Source organism: Balaenoptera acutorostrata, chromosome 10, assembly GCF_949987535.1.
Source record: "Balaenoptera acutorostrata chromosome 10, mBalAcu1.1, whole genome shotgun sequence".
Taxonomy (NCBI): Eukaryota; Metazoa; Chordata; class Mammalia; order Artiodactyla; family Balaenopteridae; genus Balaenoptera; species Balaenoptera acutorostrata.
In genome coordinates, this window is record NC_080073.1 from 32881143 (window position 1) to 32901409 (window position 20267).

The 20267-nt window shown below is 42.8% G+C and overlaps 1 protein-coding gene across 5 annotated transcripts in view; it reads left to right on the plus strand.

The window, feature by feature from the left end:
* The window catches only part of ARHGEF3 (Rho guanine nucleotide exchange factor 3), a 309968-nt gene that overhangs the window by 256628 nt on the left and 33073 nt on the right, over window positions 1–20267 (plus strand). For all 5 annotated transcript variants that reach the window (XM_057555566.1, XM_057555565.1, XM_028169116.2 and 2 more), the window contains one exon: window positions 11818–11925. Coding sequence is in view for 4 of the 5 variants with exons in the window: in XM_057555565.1 (XP_057411548.1) it covers window positions 11818–11925 (108 nt within the window). In the remaining variant the exon portion in view is untranslated. The remainder of the gene's footprint in view (window positions 1–11817; window positions 11926–20267) is intronic.

Below are 20267 nucleotides of genomic sequence, written 5' to 3' on the forward strand. Positions count from 1 at the left end.
TATTTACTTCTTTTAAGTCAACTGCCATTGTTTATTCATTTTCCCTCTTGTGTCTTTGTAATTGAAATGAACTGCGTGTGATGTGGGAGAGAGCTGGGTCTCTGAGGCTTCTGCCTCCTTTGTCAGCGCAATACATTCTTTTTCAAATGCACAGGCTTCTGAATTTTAATAGACTGTAGATAATGATACATCTGGTTGCATATTAATTGCTGAGAGTTAGAAATAACACATAATCACTATGTTTCAAGGTTGCAAGTGTACAGCAGTGAGAGCCAGGGTTTGTTATGAGCCTTTGGAAAAATCCATTGTTAGTGGGCATTTTTAAATTCCTGTCATTAAAAATGTGCTACAGAATAAAAACTGTCTTAAAGTTCAGTCTTGTGTTCTGCGTGTGTGCACGAACACACACACAAACACACACACACACACTTCCCAAGGAGTAACATTTTGAAGCTATTCATCTGCTCAGCTGGGGTGTGTGGGGCAACAGCAAGGCCATATGAATCCATTGTAGATTACCTACCTCACAGTTTCCTGAACAGCATGCTTTGTACCTTATTTTTCTGCAAACCATCGCTTAGTGGGTGGTAAGATGTCAGCTGAAAGCCAAAGCAGGAAGGTTTTAAAATATTTTATTTTATTCCCAATTCAGTCAGTCCCTTGTGGCTGTGTGACTGGTAGCTTTTTCCATTTTGAATAATCAGGTTTCAGTGTAGTCTGTTCCCAGTCGAGAGCAGACTGTTCTAAAACACCCGAGTGCAGTGTTCCCTGATTCTCAGTGGAGGCATGTGCTGCTGAGGATGCACGTGGACCAAATGATTTGAAAGGATAAATCATGCTAGGAGGGACAGCTGGGGTTACCAGGGAGCTCAGCAAATGTATTTTCTGTTTCTCTCTGGAAGTCACATCTCTGCAAGGCTTGACTGCTGAAAATCATTGTTCTCATCGAGAACAGAAAGAGGAGGGGGTCCGTGTTCTTTTCCTGAAGACCTGGTGCCCTTGGTCGGATGTCCCTGTAGGTTTTACCCAGCAGCTGAATGTGGGATTCCTCGTCTCAGCCTCGTCTTCAGTCAGATGGCAGACCCAGCTGTTAGCTTTGCTTGCCTGCAACGTGTTTGATCATCTCAGATTCAGCTGGAACACGCTGTCCTTCCTTTAAGATTGAGATCTGTGCATCCTTTTCCATCTCTGTACTTCTTTTTCCTCTTCTGGGAAGCTAAGATAATGCTGAGCTTCAAAGGATGATAGGTAGATAAGAGAGAGGACATGTCAGTGGATCTGTGTATGGTCCTTTCTGGAAGCCAAAAGTAACATGTTATTTTTGGGAGAAATTCTACCTTCCACCTCTGACATGGCTTGAACACCCAGAATTCCTATCATTGCCTAATCCCAGATAGTAGTGGGATCAGGCAAGATTGGAGACCAGCTCTTTTAGCCCATAATTCAGCAAGGTGGGGTGGGGAGGGGTGGGTGGGAGGAGTTCGATGTAGACCTCAAGACCTACCCACTTGGGTGTACTTCCACCACTCAGGTTCTTATCTTAGGATTTCACGGTTGATGTTTTTCTCAACTTGGACGTAGCCTTGCATCTTGCCAAACCACTCCCAGTTTTGCTCTATCCAGCTGGAGCTTGACTAAACAGATGATAAAACTGCCGGAAGAAAGGGAAGGCAGGAATGTAGAATCAAAATGTGGTCTCATAGCAGCCCGAGTCCTCGGTGGCCAGAGCATGTCATTGGTGAGATAGTGGCAGGTAACATGGAGCACCAGCTTTGTCCCTGGGAGGCTCAGAGCAAAATCCAGTGCTGCAGGGAATGAATGAGAGCAGGAGAACAGGCTGGGGGTGGGGGGGAGGGTGGGGGGAGATCACACCTCTCCTTGGACATCACAGTTTCAAGGCAATAATTTGATATTTACAGGCAACAACTTATGGGACAGGCTTGTACCGAGCACATTACACACATGATCTCATGTCACCTTCCCAACAACCCTGTGAGAGGGTCGGAGAGCCACCCTCACTTCCCAGGGCATAAGACCAAGCCCGTGGAGGTTACATCGTTGGCCCAAGGTCATAGGGTATTCAGTTCATAGGGCACTGTCCTCTGGCCGGAAAGTTTGGCTCATATTTTATCCTTAGATCCTTTGCAAAGAATCAACACATTTGGGGAGCCAGAGTGATAAGAACTTTGTCACTTTCAGCAGAGGCTTTCTGCTCATCCTTAAACACCAGGGAAGCCTCAGCAAATGTCCTTAAAGTGCCCTTGAGGTCTGTACACACCAGTTCCCAAACCCTGAAGCAGAGGTGGAATCCCCAGTGCATTCTTCTCCTCCTACCCCTCCAACCCAGCCCAAGGGGAAGTCGGGGAATCCCTTTTACAGAGATAAACAAATACAGAATTTATATCCCACCCAAGGGTTTCCAAGAAGTCAATAGGAAATGACTGACCGAAACCCCACAACTACAGAGCCCTTCCTCTTGGCCTGTGGCTGTGATTAGGCCACCACTGCCACCTCCGGCTGACTTCTTGGTGTCCCCCACCCAGGAATGTGTGGCTCTGACCCCATTTTCCAGACCTGGAGATGGGTGTGGCATGCTGTGGGCACATTTCTTCTGTGGCATTCTTGGCAAAAAGACATAACCTGACTCTACTCATGAGAAAACATCTTCTGGGCCTAAGGTTGGCTTCCCTGTAAGGGCCACAGAGGCTTGAGTCTGCTGGCAGCTCTCACACTTTTCCAGGAGGTCGAACTGTTAAAGCGCTTCAGCTCTGAGCATCTGGCCCTGTCTCCTTGACAGAGTAAGAGCTTTGCTTGATGATCAGAAAGCATATGTGGAGCCAGAGACCGAAGAGAGAGCTAAATATTTAGCTTCCTCTTTCTCTGAAGGTCTGTAGTACCATGTCTGGGCATGACCAGAATGAGTTTCAGGCGATGGGCTAGCGTTTGCTAAAAGGAACTTATCGGGGTGAGGGTGTGCATTTCTCCTTCTGCCCAAGGTTAAGTAATAGTAACATCCTGTGTAAGAGAACGTGAATGTGGTTTTCTACTAAACTCCAATATTTTAGGGCTATTTATTAGATATTTTTAATCATGGGCCAATTTAACCAGTAGCAGACTAATAAAATAAATTTGGGCTTGCTGCCAGGACAAATGTTGACTTACCCTTATAATGTTGACTGAAACGAATAACTTTGAAAGTAATTGAGGAGTGAAACCTTAGCCAAAAATACAGTGTCTGAAACAGTGGTTCTGTTTTATTTTACTGGCACTGCTAAGAGATTTTGTTCGTAACTTAGGCTGCTGCCCACCTTGGCTCTCGGAGAGTCCCATATTTTACTGAATTATTTTCCAAGGTTTTGTTTTGTTTTTTGTTTTTCGGCCCATAAACCACCATTCAGCAAAAATGAATATCCCCATGGCAGAGAAGAACAGGCTACTTTTCCAGTGTGGGAGCAAACAGTCAATGATAATGAGAGGAATAAAGATAATAACTTGCTTGAGGTGCTCCCTCAGAAACAAAATGGTATGCCAGTAACATTTGCCCTCTCAGAGTTTGTAGTAAAATTAATTGCTCCACCAGGGTATACTGGATGAAATCCGTCTAACTCGCCCCACACTCACGTTTCCTTCATTTTGCCATTCAGTTTATACAAATATTAGAGAGCGATAGTATTTTGCCAGCATGTGCTTTGAACTTGAAGGAAGCAGGGGAGGCCTGGAGGAAATGAAGCCAGGATGACCACATGAATTGTCATAAAGTGTGATTTCTTTCTCTTCTCATTTTTTTACTTGCATTTGATGGGAGCTCTGTTTGGGGCTGGAACTCAGCATACTTTCAGAAGCTTATGCCAGCAGCGTCTGAGCTTAGTCCAGCATCCCCCTCTGATGCTCCTGCCCTAAGCAAGACCCCCCTAAAAGCAACCACCTCACAGGCTGACCTTGGCCAGAGGCCGTAGGTGCAGACTGGCTCAAGCCAAAACAGACTTGATATACATGGAATAAAGATCATCTCCCCAACCTTAATGTGTTCAGTTTTGCGGCCCCAAGAGTCGGTGGTTTAATCTGTGGATCTGTCCAGACCATTTTGTGATGTCTCCATCAATGCTTTTTAGCATTGCCATGAGGGGAGGCTGTAGAAATTGTCAGCTCCTCAACACAACAGTCCAACACCCTGTCTACAGCTTGGCCATGAGACTGAACTAACTCAGAGTGTCCTGTGGATTTTATTTATCCAGGCTCTCCTTAGTCCCCAGTAGCAAAAATACAAACAAAACAAAACAAAGCCCCCAAAAAGCATTTTTTTCTTTTAAAGAAGGACATTAGAATGTTTTCCTTATAGCATCTGATGCAGAGAGAGTTGGGCCATTTCATCAAAAAGGAAATCTAATCTCCCTTGGATGCACAGTGCAAGGCAACCAAACCTGCAGCTGGAGAAAATAAACACAAGGGTGTGGCCTCCACCTTTGAGATTAGCCAGGAGGAAGGTATCAGGAATTCTTCCCAGAGCTGTTCCTGGTGGTTTCGCAGAGTCCACAAAGCCTGTGGGACCTTTGTTGAAATCACCTATAAGCATTTTTAGGGGGATATTATAGTTCTACTTTTGAAGACCTTTTGCTCACCTTGTGGGTTAGAAACCAATAATTCTGAAATGTGTTTGGCCTAATCAATGAAGCCAGGTTTCCGTTGGAATTTGGGCCTCATTATTTGCCTTTTAACTTCTAGTAACAAATGACACCAGGTCAGTTAGCTCTGTGCCAGGGAAAAGAAAACAAACAAAAAAATTTTTAATGGAAATTTTGGAGTTAGGAACAATTATTTCATTATTGTCTTTTTCTATTTCCAAAAAAATAAGATGAAGAGTCACTTGCAGGCTCCAAAGAAGCTCCCCTTCTTTGCTCCCCTCTTGCTCAGACAGCTCTGCGAAGGACTCCTCGTTGCTGCCTCTGTGTCCTGCATGCCCCTGTGTTCCACTGTGCTCTACCTGCTGACCGCCTCACCTGCCCCACTCCAGCCAAGGCTTACTCTCTTGGGTGCTCTGCCTGGATCAACCTTCTGGTTCTCTCTGTGAAGCCAGGAGACATTCCCCCAAGGGTGACACGTGTACCCTTCAATGAAGCCCACTTTGCAGATGCTGGGTAAACACTTGCAGAGCTGAATTCCAGAGGATGCACGTAGTCACAAAGGATCTCTTCCACTTATGTGTATTAATTACAAAGGGAGTAGTAGTAACTTTACAATGGAGAAATCCAGCAGATACCTCCTGTAGGGCTGTTGTAACAAAGTACCACAAGAGGGGAGGCTTAGAACAACAGAAATTTATTTCTTACTCTTCTGCAAACTAGAGTCGAAAATCAAGGCATCAGTAGGGCCATGCTCCCTCTGAAACCTGCAGGAGAATTCTTCGTTGCCTCTTCCTAGCTTCTGGTGTTTGCCATCCATCTTTGGTGTTCTCTGGCTTGTAGATGCATCACTCTAATCACTGCCCCCATCATCATATGCTGTCTCCCTGTATGTCTCTGTCTAAATTTCCCTTTTTATAAGGACACCAACGATTGCATTTAGGGCCCACTGCAATCTAATATGACCTCATCCTAACCTGATTACATCTGCCAAAATCCTATCTCCAAATAAGGTCACTTTCACAGGTTCGGGGGTAGAACTTCAACATATCTTTTTGTGGGGGACACGATTCAACCCATTGTACCACCTTGACCAACTGGTCCAGGTTAGTGTCACCAGTTATAAGATATAGTGACATCATGTCCCCCAGATATGATGTACCAAGAAGGGCACATCACTTCTATTGTATTGTTGCCAAAAATGCCTAATCTGAACCCAATCATGAGAAAGCATCAGACATGTCTAAATTGAGAGATATACTACAAAATAACTGACCAGCGCTCTTCAAAAGTATCATTGTCACAAAAGCCTGAGGAACTGTCACCAATTGGAGGAAACTATAGTGATATGACAACAAAATACAGTGAAAGGGTGGGAAGGCCTTGGCAGTAGGAGGTGTCAAGGGAAGTGAGAACTTGAGAATATTTGTGGTGACCTAGAAGTTTGTTTTTCTTTTTTTTTTTCAACATCTTTATTAGAGTATAATTGCTTTACAATGGTGTGTCAGTTTCTGCTTTATAACAAAGTGAATCGGCTATACATATACATATATCCCCATATCTCTTCCCTCTTGCATCTCCCTCCCTCCCACCCTCCCTATCCCACCCCTCTAGGTGGTCACAAAGCACCGAGCTGATCTCCCTGTGCTATGCGGCTGCTTCCCACTAGCTATCTATTTTACGTTTGGTAGTGTATATATGTCCATGCCACTCTCTCACTTTGTCCCAGCTTACCCTTCCCCCTCCCTGTATCCTCAAGTCCATTCTCTAGTAGGTCTGCCTGTTTATTCCCGTCTTGCCCCTAGGTTCTTCATAACCATTTTTTTGTTTGTTTTTTAGATTCCATATATATGTGTTAGCATACGGTGTTTGTTTTTCTCTTTCTGACTTACTTTACTCTGTATGACAGACTCTAGGTCCATCCACCTCACTACAAATAACTCAGTTTCATTTCTTTTTATGGCTGAGTAATATTCCATTGTATATATGTGCCACATCTTCTTTATCCATTCATCTGTTGATGGACACTTAGGTTGCTTCCATGTCCTGGCTATTGTAAATAGAGCTACAATGAACATTGTGGTACATGACTCTTTTTGAATTATGGTTTTCTCAGGGTATATGCCCAGTAGTGGGATTGCTGGGTCTTTAAGTTTAAATGTTTCAAGGTAGCCCTCGCAGCTCTCAGTTTCCCAGCCACATGGACCTTTCCCTATTCTGGCCTATATCAGTTGAGAATTATTGAAATTCAGTAGTGGGACCAGGTTTCTTCTAATTACTGTTGATTCTAGGTCATGTCTGCCTCTTCAGTATCCTTTCGCACTAGGTCCTCACTAACAACTGAAGTAAAAATCTCAGATGGCACCTGTCTGCTGCAGTTCAGCATTCACTAGTACATTCGCAAAACTGTTTTCTGTCCATTGAAATAAATCTTTGTATTATGGAGTGTTTTGACCACATACCATCTTAAAATCAGATTTCTACCCGTTATTTTTGACTCAGTGGTACTTGGAAGTGGAACCCAGGATCTAAGCATTTTGAATGTTGCCTAGTATAGTAAAGGTGCTGTCAGAAAACAGTATTTTGGAAATTAATTTTCTAGAATCTTCTACAGTGTCCTCTACTGAGCAAAATACTTAATTGAAAATTGGGGAATCTCCAGCAAAACTCATGTTCCTTTTTCTAATGATCAGGGGAAAAAAAAAAGGCCTCAAGCCCTCAAGAATGGTTTCTGTATTTGTTAATGGTTGAAAAAAAGCAAAAGAATAATATTTTGTGACGTGTGAAAATTATATGAAATTCGAATTTTAATGTCTATAGATGAAGGTTTAATGGAACATAGTCACATTCACTTATTTACATACTGTTTATGGCTGATGGTAGAGATGAGTAGTTGTGACAAAGGCTGGACAGCCCTCAAAGCCTAAAATATTTAACCATCTGGCCCCTTACAAAAAAGTTAGCCAAGCCCTGGAGTAGGGCATGGGCTCTGGATCCAGCCTCCCTAGCCTAGGTTTAACTCCTAGCCACCTTTTTTAGCTTTCCCCATCTTTAAGATGAGGATCACAATAGTGGCTACCTTGCAGGGCTGTTAGGAGAATAAATTAGTAAATATCTGTAAAGCATAGAGAAGAGTCCCTGCAATGAATGAGTTCATTATTATTATGTAATAATTCTAGAGCTTCTCCATCACTCTGAGATCGTAACTTCCTGTTTAACATGAGGATGATGAAAGCCTCCTAGAGGGTTACTGTTGGATGACACATGACCCCTGGGTGTGCAGTTCCCAGCACATCTCCCGTCACACAAATGTAGCCCTGCATAAGGCTTCCTGGTGTTTCTAAACATTTGAAAGACTTTTTTTTATGATTCCATCAACTCATGGGCAAAAGCATCTGCTAGCACAGTTGTTTCTCACCTCTCTCTTGCTCCTGGCCAGGTGTAGAGCATCCAAGAGCAGTGCTGCCCTGCAATAGGGCAGTCAGTCCTGCACTAATGGCTGCATTTCTGGCCCCTCCTGGGCCGTGTTTGTGACTCAGTAAAAGCAGAGTCTCAGGGAAGCTACAGACGTGATGTGAAAGACTCTCCTACTGCTCTCCAACCCCACTCTGGCTGCGAAAATGAAGTGCAGGGAGAATGAGTGAGGGTTTCCTGTATGCCACATCTATTAGAATGGAACTATTTTTTAAGGAATACGAAATAGTGCCAAATTATATTGATATGATAGGCATTTTCTTACATTGCATATAATGTGCTTTGGTTTTTATCTTTTGGAGGGAAGAATAAGGAGAGGATAAGAACTGTATCCCCTAGGGAAGGAATATTAAAATCTATTTAATTAAATCTCACATTAAAAATAAAATTACATGGAGTGCTTTATTCTCCTTTGTTTGTAATTCAAGCACAAGAGATATTTAAAATTGGTGAATCAATTCCTTTATGAAAAATATGACCTCTATACCTTTCTTCATCCTCTCCTTCCCTTCTTTCCACCTCTTCCTTCTTTTTTCCTATTCCTTGTCCTCTGGAAAGATGAAGAGAAAATATTTGATAAAAGTCAGTACTCATTCATGATAAAAATTCACAGCAAAGTTAGCACAGAAAGGAACTTTTTCTACTCGATAAAGGGTGTCTCTTCCATGCTCTCAGCAAATACAATACTTAATGATGAAACCTTCATAATAGTTACTTTATAATTCGGAATTAGACTATGGTACCTGCTATTTCAGCTTGTAATCAACAATATATGGGTAGTCCTAGCCAGTGCAATAAGACAAGAAAAACAAAAAAAGCTGTAAGGTCTGGAAAACATGCAAAAAGACTGCTATTCAGAAAATACTGCCCACACAGAATACTCAATGCCTTTTTCTTTTTTGTTTTATTTTTTTAACCTCTTTAGTGAGATGTCCTCCTGCCCTGTCTTAAAATTGCATGGTGAGAGTGGTGTCTGCACTTGAAACAGGACACTTCATTCCTGGGTTTAGCAGTGACCTTGCCCAGCTTGGTCTGGCAGCTGAGTTGTTGGATTAGGAAGCTTCTGCAGGTTGTGTTCTGTCATCTCTCTGTAAAGCCTGAAAGCATCCCTCTTATTGCATTTGCTAGTTCTCAGTAGAGCTATTTAACTAGAATCTGGAAACATTTTCCCTGAGGCTCCTTTTAGACAGCAGTAAAATGTAGCTCGAGACATACTGAGTAAAATGGAAAAGAAAAATCAAATTAGGCCAAGAATTTTTTTAATCTCCTATTCTCACTGAAGCCCTCAAGGAGAACACCATAATTTATATTTGACTCATGTGGGTCAGGCATAAAGCCTCCTCTATAGATTCAATAACCTGTAAATGTTCTGGTTGTGAAATTGCACCTGCCCGCTTTGCTGAATCAAGCACTAAATCATGCAGCAGTGGTTTCTGTTTTGATTGTTCATTACTTGGAAATGTCAGATTGCCAGAGAGCAGCCCAGTGTTTACTTCCAAATGGGCAAAGCCTTAGGAAAGGAGTTTTAATTACAATCTCATGTAGCAACACTGCACACAACTTGCAGAGGGGCCAACATTTGCACTGTGCATACATCTTATAGCGGTGCAGAAAAACACCCATCTGACTGGCTCATGTAAAATGGGCAGCAAAGTCAGCAGAACCTTAGAAAAGATGACACAGCAAGTGGAACAGAGCCGAATCTTCCCTCATCCTGCCAAGCATGCAGGGCTCCCTGCCCCTTTTTAAAGCAAGAGAAGCCAATTGGCGTTTGCCCTTCAACTTCCCTAGTTTGATATAGAATCTGTGACCTAGCAGATTTAGCCATTAATAAAACAGAGACCTAGGAGTCAATGGGCTCTGAGGTACGTGCAGGATTATCTGAGACCAAGTCCTGATCCCCTAGGAAATCCCCCATCTTCTCACTTGCTGCAATGCAGTTTGTGCCACCAAAGGTGGTATATCACAACTCTGGCATTTCCAGCCAAAGCAGGAGCCATTCAAGAGATGCTCAAGAGGCTGTGTGTGTGTGTGTGTGTGTGTGTGTGTGTGTGTGTGTGTGTGTGTATTCAGTATGCCCGCTGGTAGTGGAGCTCTGACGTAAAAAAATATTTTAAAAATCCTCCTCTGGGCACAGATACTCAGGAGCCAGGCACTGGACAGGGAGCATCCTTGAAGGGTGCTGTCACCTGGAAGCAGAAGGGCTATTGGATCTTTCTCTTCAGCATTTAAATAATTGTAATGCGATGTCTCTCATGTTGAGAGATTCATCCTTTGCATTTTGGAACTAAGCCTTCCCAGTGTTCGGAGAGTTCCCTGCTGTCTGTTCAGCTCAGCATACCAAGAGGCTGGAGAGGTACCCGGCAGCCCAGATTGCTTCTCCGTCTTGGAAGTATTTGCTTCGAGAAATCATGAAGTCACTCCTGGCCATGTTGTGGAATTGTTTTGTGCTTTTTAAAAGGCCTTTTAATTTTTCTATTTGAATGCCAGAAAGGTTGGGTCTGTTTCAGAGAATGCTTCTGATTTCTGAGGCTGGCAAGGGCATAAACTGACATGAGAGTTTCTCGGCAGAACTCCAAATTCAGGCAAGATTTTTCCAAGCACCTACTATGTTCAAAACACCCTGCAGGGGTATTCTGGAGAATCTGAAGTTCTGGCTTAACTCTCAAAACTTTGAAGGCAATGGCTGAAAAAGAAAGATGAGCGTCTTGAGGCTCCCTTTGGAAATGATTGAGTTTTGCCACAACCATTGGCAAGTTTGGTTTTTTCCATTAAAATTTGATGTCTTCATGTGCTGTCAAGCGTCTCCTGCAGGTCAGATGGAGCTTAGGAAGACAAGGGTAACTGTTCTCTTTGTCTTTGGAAAGTGTTTTGTCTGTCATCTCTCTCTTTTCCACAGCCTGTTGTTTTTATTTATGTAATTCTCATCTGCAGAGTCATTGGTATGGGTAGGCTCCCCGCATCCATCAGCTTGGTTTGGGGTAACTTGCAGATTTGCACGTTTTATGTGGAGGTGATTTTCAAAACTTGTGGCTATGTATAGTATAAAAACTGATGCTCATGGTAGGGTTTTCTCTCTATACATTTTCTTTTGCTGTCTGGTTGTTATTTATAACTATTAATATGTGCATTTCAAATATACTGTAGATACAAAGATGCTTTGTTAAGAGCCTAGCAATAGAATAACTTCTTTAAACAATATTGTTTTAATTTGGTGTACTTAAAAAAAAAAGGATTTTTTGTGCTTTAGAAAAGCCATTGCATATTAGAAATTTGGAGAGTGGCTTCAGGTAAGTTGGAGAAAAGGTTTTTTAAAAAGATGAAACCAGAAGCATCAAAAGACAACTGCCTGACAAGGTCATTGGATGGGAAATCTGAGGCAGCTTTTCTCTGCAGGAGGGGTTGAAGAGAATGACGCTGCTTAGTGGAAGCCTCTGATTTAAAAGCTGGCAGATATATTTGGGGTGAAGGGAAAGGAGAGATCCCTGCCCATTTGCTGTCCACTCAGAGGCTGCTTCTGTTGACATCCCTCTGCCATTTCTCCTTCCCTGGCTCCTCAGCCAGGTCACCTCCACACAGCTGGAGTGAGACAGAGCACTGTTTACATTCCACAGATCGGTGTGCAGCCAGCAGCTTGTGGAGTGGGACATGACTGTATAGTGGAGTTATGTTGTCTTCGTAATTGACCTTGACATTTTCCTTTCCTTTTTTTTTAACCCTACAGGAGCCTAGTAATAAACGAGTCAAACCTCTTTCCAGAGTCACATCCCTAGCAAACCTCATCCCACCCGTGAAAGCCACACCGTTAAAGCGCTTCAGCCAAACCCTGCAGGTAAGAAGGACATGGTGGGCTCATGTTTGCAGAAAACCACGTTGTGTGGGAGGAGACATCCCTGTCCTACCTAGAACCTCCCCCGGTTTCAGATTGACATGAATCAATGCTTATTTCAACGGAAGAGAGCAAGTGAGGGGACTGAAAGGAAGAAAGAGATGTTTTCAAGCTGTAAACTGGTGTCAGGCAGAGTCCCTCAAGGTGTAACTGGAGGAGTCATCTCTGTTGGGCTCCTCACAATTATATTTCACAGTCCTATGCCCCATCCAGATGCGCTATCATAGGTTTTGTCCTAAAATATCTATGGGCCTCCCAAGGGAACCAGCACATGATGTAAGTTGGAGGGCAGGAGAGCCTAGTGATTTAGACCAGTGTCTGCAAACTATAGCATGTGGGAGAAAACTCAGCCCACCCCCTGATTTCTTATGGCCCTGGAGCTAAGAATGGTTTTTACTTTTAAAAATGGCTGGGAAAAAAATAAAAGAGGAATGATATTTAATGACCCATGAAAATTATATGAAATTGAAATTTCGGTGTCTATAACTAAAGTTTTGCTGGAACACGGGCATGCCTAAATGTTGATGTGTTTTCTGTAGCTGCCATTGCACTACAAAGGCAGAGTTGAGTAGTTGTGAAAGGGATCATATCGCCCACAACACCAAAAATATTTACTATTTGGCCCTTTACAGAAAATGTTTGTTGACCCCTGACTGAGAACAAGGGCCCCGGAGTAGAAGAATCTCACTTCTGTCCTTGGCTCTGTCACTCAAAACTTTGTCACCTTGGGCAGTTAACTTCATATCTCTCTAGGTCTTGCTTTTATTCCTCATGGATACATTGGGAGATGATGCTACCAGCTCCTTTATAGAATCATTGTAAAGATTTACAGGAGAGTGCATTTAAAGGACTTAGCATAGTGCCTTGGCCTGTAGTTAGTAATCACTAACTTCCTAACCAGCTAAGGTGTAAATATTAACTACTATAATAGTTCTTTGGTTAACAGGTGGTTTGTAGTTCTTGTTCGTAAACTCCTGATAAAGTTTATCTTTTAAAGTGAAAATTGAGATTTGTCTTAAGGCCTTGGGCCCAATATGATAATCATAAAAATCCTCTTGTAGACTGAGACCCACGAAAGTCATGCCATGAAAAGGCTCACCTTGTTCAGCTGAGGAGTAGTCTTGAGTCTGCCAGTTTCTTACATGTCCTGAATACTTTTGCTTAGCAGTATTTTTATCTTGACTTTCTGAGTCATTAAGAAAATTGTGGACCAGGGAATTCCCTGGCAGTGCAGTGGTTAGGACTCTGCACTTTCATTACCAAGGGCATGGGTTCAATCCCTGGTTGGGGAACTAAGATCCCACAAGCCGTGTGGTGTGGCAAAAAAAAAAAAAAAGAGTTTCTAAAAAAAAAAAAAAAAAAACACAATTGTGGACCAGCACCCAAGGTTTATGTCCCATGCTGTGAAATCTATGATTTGAGAACTGTTTGAAGTCTCCCCCACCCACTCCGGTCCTTGTTGCCACACCATTCAGCCAACGTGCTGTGACTGTGCACAGCCCCAGCTCTTCTCCCCACTCTCCTATAGGTGCCGTCCCTCACCAGTGCAGATCCCTCCCTGCCCATTCCTCTGTTAACTCTGCTAATATTTCTCCCGAATGAACACCTCATCGTCTCATTAGCTATGGGTTTGGCTCTGTGCTGGAATCTCTGGGCCCCTGGTTATCCCCTGATCCCCTTTGTGGGAGAATGGAGGAGAAAAACAATAAGGTCGTCTTGGGGAGCCAGATGAAGGTCTTTGAAGCTAGTGAAGAAAAGTGTGTTTACCTTCTCTCCCCAGTGACCAGTCCCTAAGCCCTCTGGCCAAGTTCATCACAGGCTTCCACTGGAAGATCGTCACTGCCCTAGCCCTGCACATCTGATCTTTTGCTGAGTTCTGCTTTTTGAAAATTCTTTAGCCTGTCTCTTACCATTTCATGCTTTCCTTCCCGTCCCAGTGGCTGTGGCTCAAGTTCACCGTAGTTATTTCAACCTCCGTGTTGCCAGCCATCTCTTCCCATTGTCTCTCTGAGGAGAGTCCACCGTCTGCCCCAAGAAGGCCCTCACTCATTCCACAAGAGTTAAGTGGGCCCTCATCATGCACCAGGCTCTAACTCCTGCCCTCACGTTGCTTACATCCTGGATAGAGCTGCCTTCTGGCAACTTTGTGGCCACATCTGGCCCTCGATTGTGTTTTGTTTGGCTGCACATTGTTTTGAGCTAACGTTTAGAAATCAAAACAGTCCATGTAAGAATCTGGACTTCTGGCTTCTTTTGAGGAATTGGAAGGCCTAGCAGTGCTGGGCCTGTGTTCCCACATGGCACTTATGAGCTGTACCTAAGTAGCCAGCCAACTGTCATCTACAAATGTCCCCACTTCTCCCAGTTGTCCTCCCAACACCTGGCCTCTTCGCTCACTGCCATCAGCTTGCCTGGCCTGTAGACTCCGTGTTTATGCTCATGGGTCCAGGGAGAGCACTGTCTATGCCTCCTCACCACAGCCCAGCCCCGACTCAAAGCACAATGCTTTAAGGTCTTCCATTGTCATACCTTCAAAATCTTTCCTTTGGCTTCCCAGGCAACCTTTATTTCTTTTCTCCTGTTTCTGCCCTACACAGATCCCACACAGGGAACACTGCAGGAAATATTTGATCACCTTGCAAATTTGCATTGACCTAGAGAACTGGGACAGAAGGAAATCAAGCCATGTCTGAAATCCAACAGACTGAGGCCAGGCAAAGATGAGAAAGCCAGACATGAGGGGGGGAAATCTGACAGGTGGAAATTGGTTTCTAAAACCTCAAAAAAATTTTTTGGCAAAATAGTTTTTTATTTACTCGTTTAAAATACGATAAATAGCTAACTCCAGGTTCCATTTATTGGACAGAAACAACCCGATAGAAACAGAATAATTATTCATAATGGTTATGCACATGAACATAGAGAGAACTTGAACAATGTCTTTATGCTGTGAGTGTGTCCTTGGCGGGGGGAGTGGTCAGCAAATGGAAATATGTCCCTGAGGTTGTATGCAGAGTTAGACAGCCATGTTTGCAGGATGACCTGCAAAGCACGGAGAATGCCGTCTTGCCCCCGTGTATCTCCCTGTAAGTCACCTTGGCACATGCAGTGCAAGTTCTGCAGAATTATTTCCAGTCCTAGCATCCCAATAATTGCCTCCTGACTTTATTGCTTCCTTCCCCAGGTGGAGCGGGATAGGTGTTAATAATAGCCTGAGGAGCAGGGAGGATTGGCGGGGGGGAGGGAGGGAGAGGCCCCAAAGGAGTACTCAGCAGGCCAACTTCACATCCTTTCCCATTTTGCCTGTGGTGGTCTTGATGCCCATTCTAAGAGGGGAGAAGCAGAAAACAAGGAGTACAGGGCTGCCCCAAGCCTCTCGGTAGTCATTCATTCCTTACCCATATGTGTGTATTATTTTTTTCTACTTCCCAAAACAACTCATTGCTGTAATTGAGCAGCTTGCTTCTCTGTGGCAGTATCCCTTGTCCCTGGCTCCTGACACCTTAGAGGCATACACATCCCTGCGATATCCAGTTAGGTCTCTCAGGTTGGGTTCCTTTTATCATAGGAGGAGAGATGAGTTAGGCCCAAACATGATGCTTTCATCAATAATAGAACACTTAGCAGTCCTTCCTCTGGCTTCCTTGGAGGCCACAGGTTAGCCCAGGAGGATATCGAGAGAGCGCGGGGCTGGCAGCCTCTTCCAAAAAGCTTAAGAGCCCAGTCACAAATGTGAGTGGTCCTTGCAGCGGCAGTTCAGCAAGACACTGCGGGACTTGTTCTCTGTGGCCTCCCTGCCCCCGATGCCCCCTGTGGACTGGGGGCTCGGGCCTCAGCACAAAGGCAGCATTTGTGGAGGTCAGAGAGGGAGAGCCGACTGCACGGCGCTCCATCTCCTTCTGACCAGGGAGGTTAGCGCTGCTGGTAGACGGGAGCACAGATGTCTAGATCCCTCTGGGCCTATAAATCCCCTCACTGGCCTGCCCAGCTCTGGAATGGGCTGGCGTGTGCTCACTCCTCATGTGGAGTGACGAAGGCGAGCTGCCTCGGCCGGTCGCTCGCTGAGTCCACCTCCCCGTCACGGCCGTGCGGCTGGGGGACTCGTTTAGGCCGAGTCTAGGGCGTGCTACGGGATGCCGGGTTCCTTGCACTGTAACTGAGCCCTGCGTTCTCTTTGAACATGAACTGTATTTCTTTTCCATTATAAAGTGTATGTTCATTACGGAAAAATACAGAAAAGAGGAAAGAGAAAGATTCCACTCCCAAACAACCCCTGTTAATATTTTATAACTTCCTTTCAGTGTTATTCTAGGTCTATCTATGAAACTTACACACTCTGGGCCTAATTTGGTGTTACAGTCTTTCCAGCCTTATCTTTGTGTTTTCTGTTTACCTTTGGATTTAAACCTCCCCCGCATGGCCCCCACGGACTGTGGATGATAAGTTTTTCTTGCATCTCTATTGGTCTTGGCCTCACATATTTCCAAGTTACGCAGTTAGGTGTATAAAGGTTCCTCTTCATCATTGTTACACTCTCTTGGGGGAATTGTACCTCTTATTAAAATTAAATATTTCTATTTATTTCTTTTAATGCTTTCTGTCTTGGATTTTATTTTGTCTTTTCTTTTTTTTTGCATTTTACCTGGTGTATCTTGTTTATCTCTTTTATTTTCATCCTCCCTTTGTCATTTAGCTGGATGAAAGTTTTATTATGGCTTAAGGGAAGTGTTATATCACAGTTATTCTTGGAAAATATCTTAATGGACTGAGTATATATTATTCCAACATGATGTGATTTATTTTATATAACCAGTCTCCTATTAATGGTTGTAAATATTTTAATATTATTAAGTAACTCTGTGTTGAATTTTTTTTATGACATTTGTCGTATTTTTTTTTTTTTTTACAGTAAGGCCAGATTTTAAAACTATTTGTATTGATTATCTGAACATCAAAAGGCCAGGCTATTCTTAGTACACACTCACATAATTCAATCAGTTTGTTGGCTGTATTTGTCTTTAAACTACATCACAGGTATCGTTCTAAAGAATGTATTTATCTTCAATATAATCTTTTTTTTTTAATTTATTTTATTTATTTATTTTTGGCTGCGTTGGGTCTTCATTGCTGCACATGGGCTTTCTCTAGTTGTGGCGAGCGGGGGCTACTCTTCGTTGCGGTGCGCGGGCTTCTCATTGCAGTGGCTTCTCTTGTTGCAGAACACAGGCTCTAGGTGCGAGGGCTTCAGTAGTTGTGGCACGCAGGCTCAGTAGTTGTGGCATGCAGGCTCTAGAGCGCAGGCTCAGTAGTTGTGGCACATGGGCTTAGTTGCTCCACAGCATGTGGGATCCTCCAGACCAGGGCTCGAACTTGTGTCCACTGCATTGGCAGGCGGATTCTTAACCGCTGCACCACCAGGGAAGCCCTTATTAGTTATTTTTTAATTACCCACAATCCTCTTCATAGTTGCATTTTACAGTTAATCACCTTGAACTTGTTGACTTCCTCAATCAACTCTTCTGACCATAATGAATTTTTAAACTTTGTATTATGGAAAATTCCAAACACACAGCAGAATAGCAGTATACCATGAATGCTCATATGCACACAATCTCTAGGCCTCTCCTGGAACTGTTGAAACTACTTCAAAAGCACTTACTGTTGGGATGAAACATCTCGCAGGTAAATCTCATCTTTGGAGGACTTAACGGGTAATCAAGTGGGAAACTCAGGATGGCAGGAGAAACCCCGAACTCAAAACAGGTGTCTTCTGGGCCCCTGCCACAATTCCTTCCGGAGGATTCAGTGTTAATTGTTTGTACTCGGCCATCAGCCTCTTGAGCGCCATCCCCACCATTGCCCGGCTCGCCTCCTCAGTGCTTGTCCCTCCCGCCCAACCTGTCCTATTTTTTTAAAGTACCTCCTATTGGGCTTTCTTTTCTGATTATATAACATCATTTTTAAAAATGAAAAATATAGAGAAGCACAGGAAAGGGAATAAAAGTTCTTGTAATCCCATCTTCCCATCACCAAAAAACTTCTGTTAACATTTTGGTATCTACTCAGGCAATCTTTTCTTTTACTATATACTTGTGTGAGTATTTTTTAAAAACAAAATTGTAATCATACTATTTTTTAACTTGCTTTTGTCTTAACGGTATAAAATAACCTTACAGTATAAAGACATTTTCATGTCATTAAATATTTTTCATGATCTCAATTCTTAATGGGTTCATATAGTATTTTGTCAAAAGGATGTATGTTTATTTAATCACCCTTCTATTGTTGAATACTTAAATTGTTTGCATTTTTCCACCATTATAGATAGTACTGCTTTAAACATCCTGATCACAAATCTTGTATATGTCTTTATTTCTTCTTTCCTTACATTATATTGCCAGAATTGGAATTCTGGTCAAAGAGTGTAAACACCAAGCCATCTGATAGCACTAGTGTTAGGCCTCTACTTTTTTTTTTTTTTTAATTGGAGTATAGTTGATTTACAATGTTGTGTTAGTTTCAGGTGTACAGCAAAGTGATTCAGCTATACGTATACATATATCCATTCTTTTTTAGATTCTTTTCCCAAATAGGTTATTACAAAATATTGAGTAGAGTTCCCTGTGCTGTACAGTAGGTACTTGTTGATTATCTATCTTATATATAGTAATGTGTACATATATGTTTATCCCAAACTCCTAATTTATCCCGCACCCCCACACGTTTCCCCTTTGGTAACCATAAGTTTGTTTTTGAAGTCTGTGAGTCTATTTCTGTTTTGTAAATAAGTTCATTTGTATCATTTTTTTAGATTCTACCTATAAGTGATATCATATGATATTTGTCTTTTTCTGTCTGACTTCACTTAGTATGATAATCTCTAGATCCATCCATGTTGCTGCAAATGGCATTATTTCGTTCTTTTTACAGCTGAGTAATATTCCATTGTATATATGTACCACAACTTCTTTATCCATTCCTCTGTCGATGGACCTTTAGGTTGCTTCCATGTCTTGGCTATTGTAAATTGTGCTGCAGTGAACGTTGTGGTGAATGTATCTTTTCAAATTATGGTTTTCTCTGGGTGTATGCCCAGGAGTGGGATTGCTGGCTCATACAGTTGTTCTATTTTTAGTTGCCACCAGCAGTGTAGGAGGGTTCCCTTTACTCCACCCCTTTCCAGCGTTTATTGTTTGTAGACTTTTTCGTGATGGCCGTTCTGACTGGTATGAGGTGATACTTCATTGTAGTTTCGGTTTGCGTTTCTCTGATAATTAGTGATGTTGAGCATCAGGCCTCTACTTTTGATATGTATCTGTCTTGGACAGAATTGCTTCTTTGTGTTCTAACATCCCAATTCTAGACTCATAGTCACATTTCTCCCTCTCTTTGGGCAAGGGTGCAAGGGTTTGTGTTGGGTCTGGAATGGCTCAGAGATGATGAGGATGAAGGGGAGAGAGGACATTTCAGGTTTGAGGAAGGAGTGTGGAAAGACTGATGCCATCTAGATCTGAGAAGTAAGTAGGAAGAGTACCAGCATATGTGCTTAATCTCCATGCGCTGGCAACCATGATTTTCTTCTCCAAGGACCTCAAATATCACCCCTTGATCCAAGGTCATATACTTTCTACAGCTGATAAAATCTTTGGTCCTAAGTTATTTGGCAGATGTAGAGAATGAGCTCAAGGAGTAGAGGTGTGTGTGTGTGTGTGTGTGTGTATGTATGTGTTGGGGGAAGCAACCAGAAACTGTACTTATTGCCTGTCTGGAAGGTAAGGATGTAGTTGAGGAGTAACCTGTATTCCGTGTTAAAAGGAACTCCTGATTTTCTGCTGTTCTTTACTAGTCCTGCAATAATAATTAAACTGTTGTAATAGTTGACTATTGCAATTTAAAGCTTGTCATTTTAAATTTAGTACTAACATCTTTCATTAGTTCAGTATTTACAGCATCTTTACTATTCCTGCAATAATAATTAGACTGCTGTAATAGTTGACTATTGCAATTTAAAGCTTGTCATTTTAAATTTAGTACTAACATCTGTCATTAGTTCAGTATTTACAGCAAGCCAAGCTCTGTGCAAGGTCCTTTATGTTCGTGGCCTCATTCACAACTCTGCAGGGTAGAATTCATCACCACTTTATAGGGAAAAAACCTATTGTGTGCTTTGCTGCACAATAGCCAGGACATGGAAGCAACCTAAATGTCCATCGACAGATGAATGGATAAAGAAGATGTGGCACATATATACAATGGAATATTACTCAGCCGTAAAAAGAAATGAA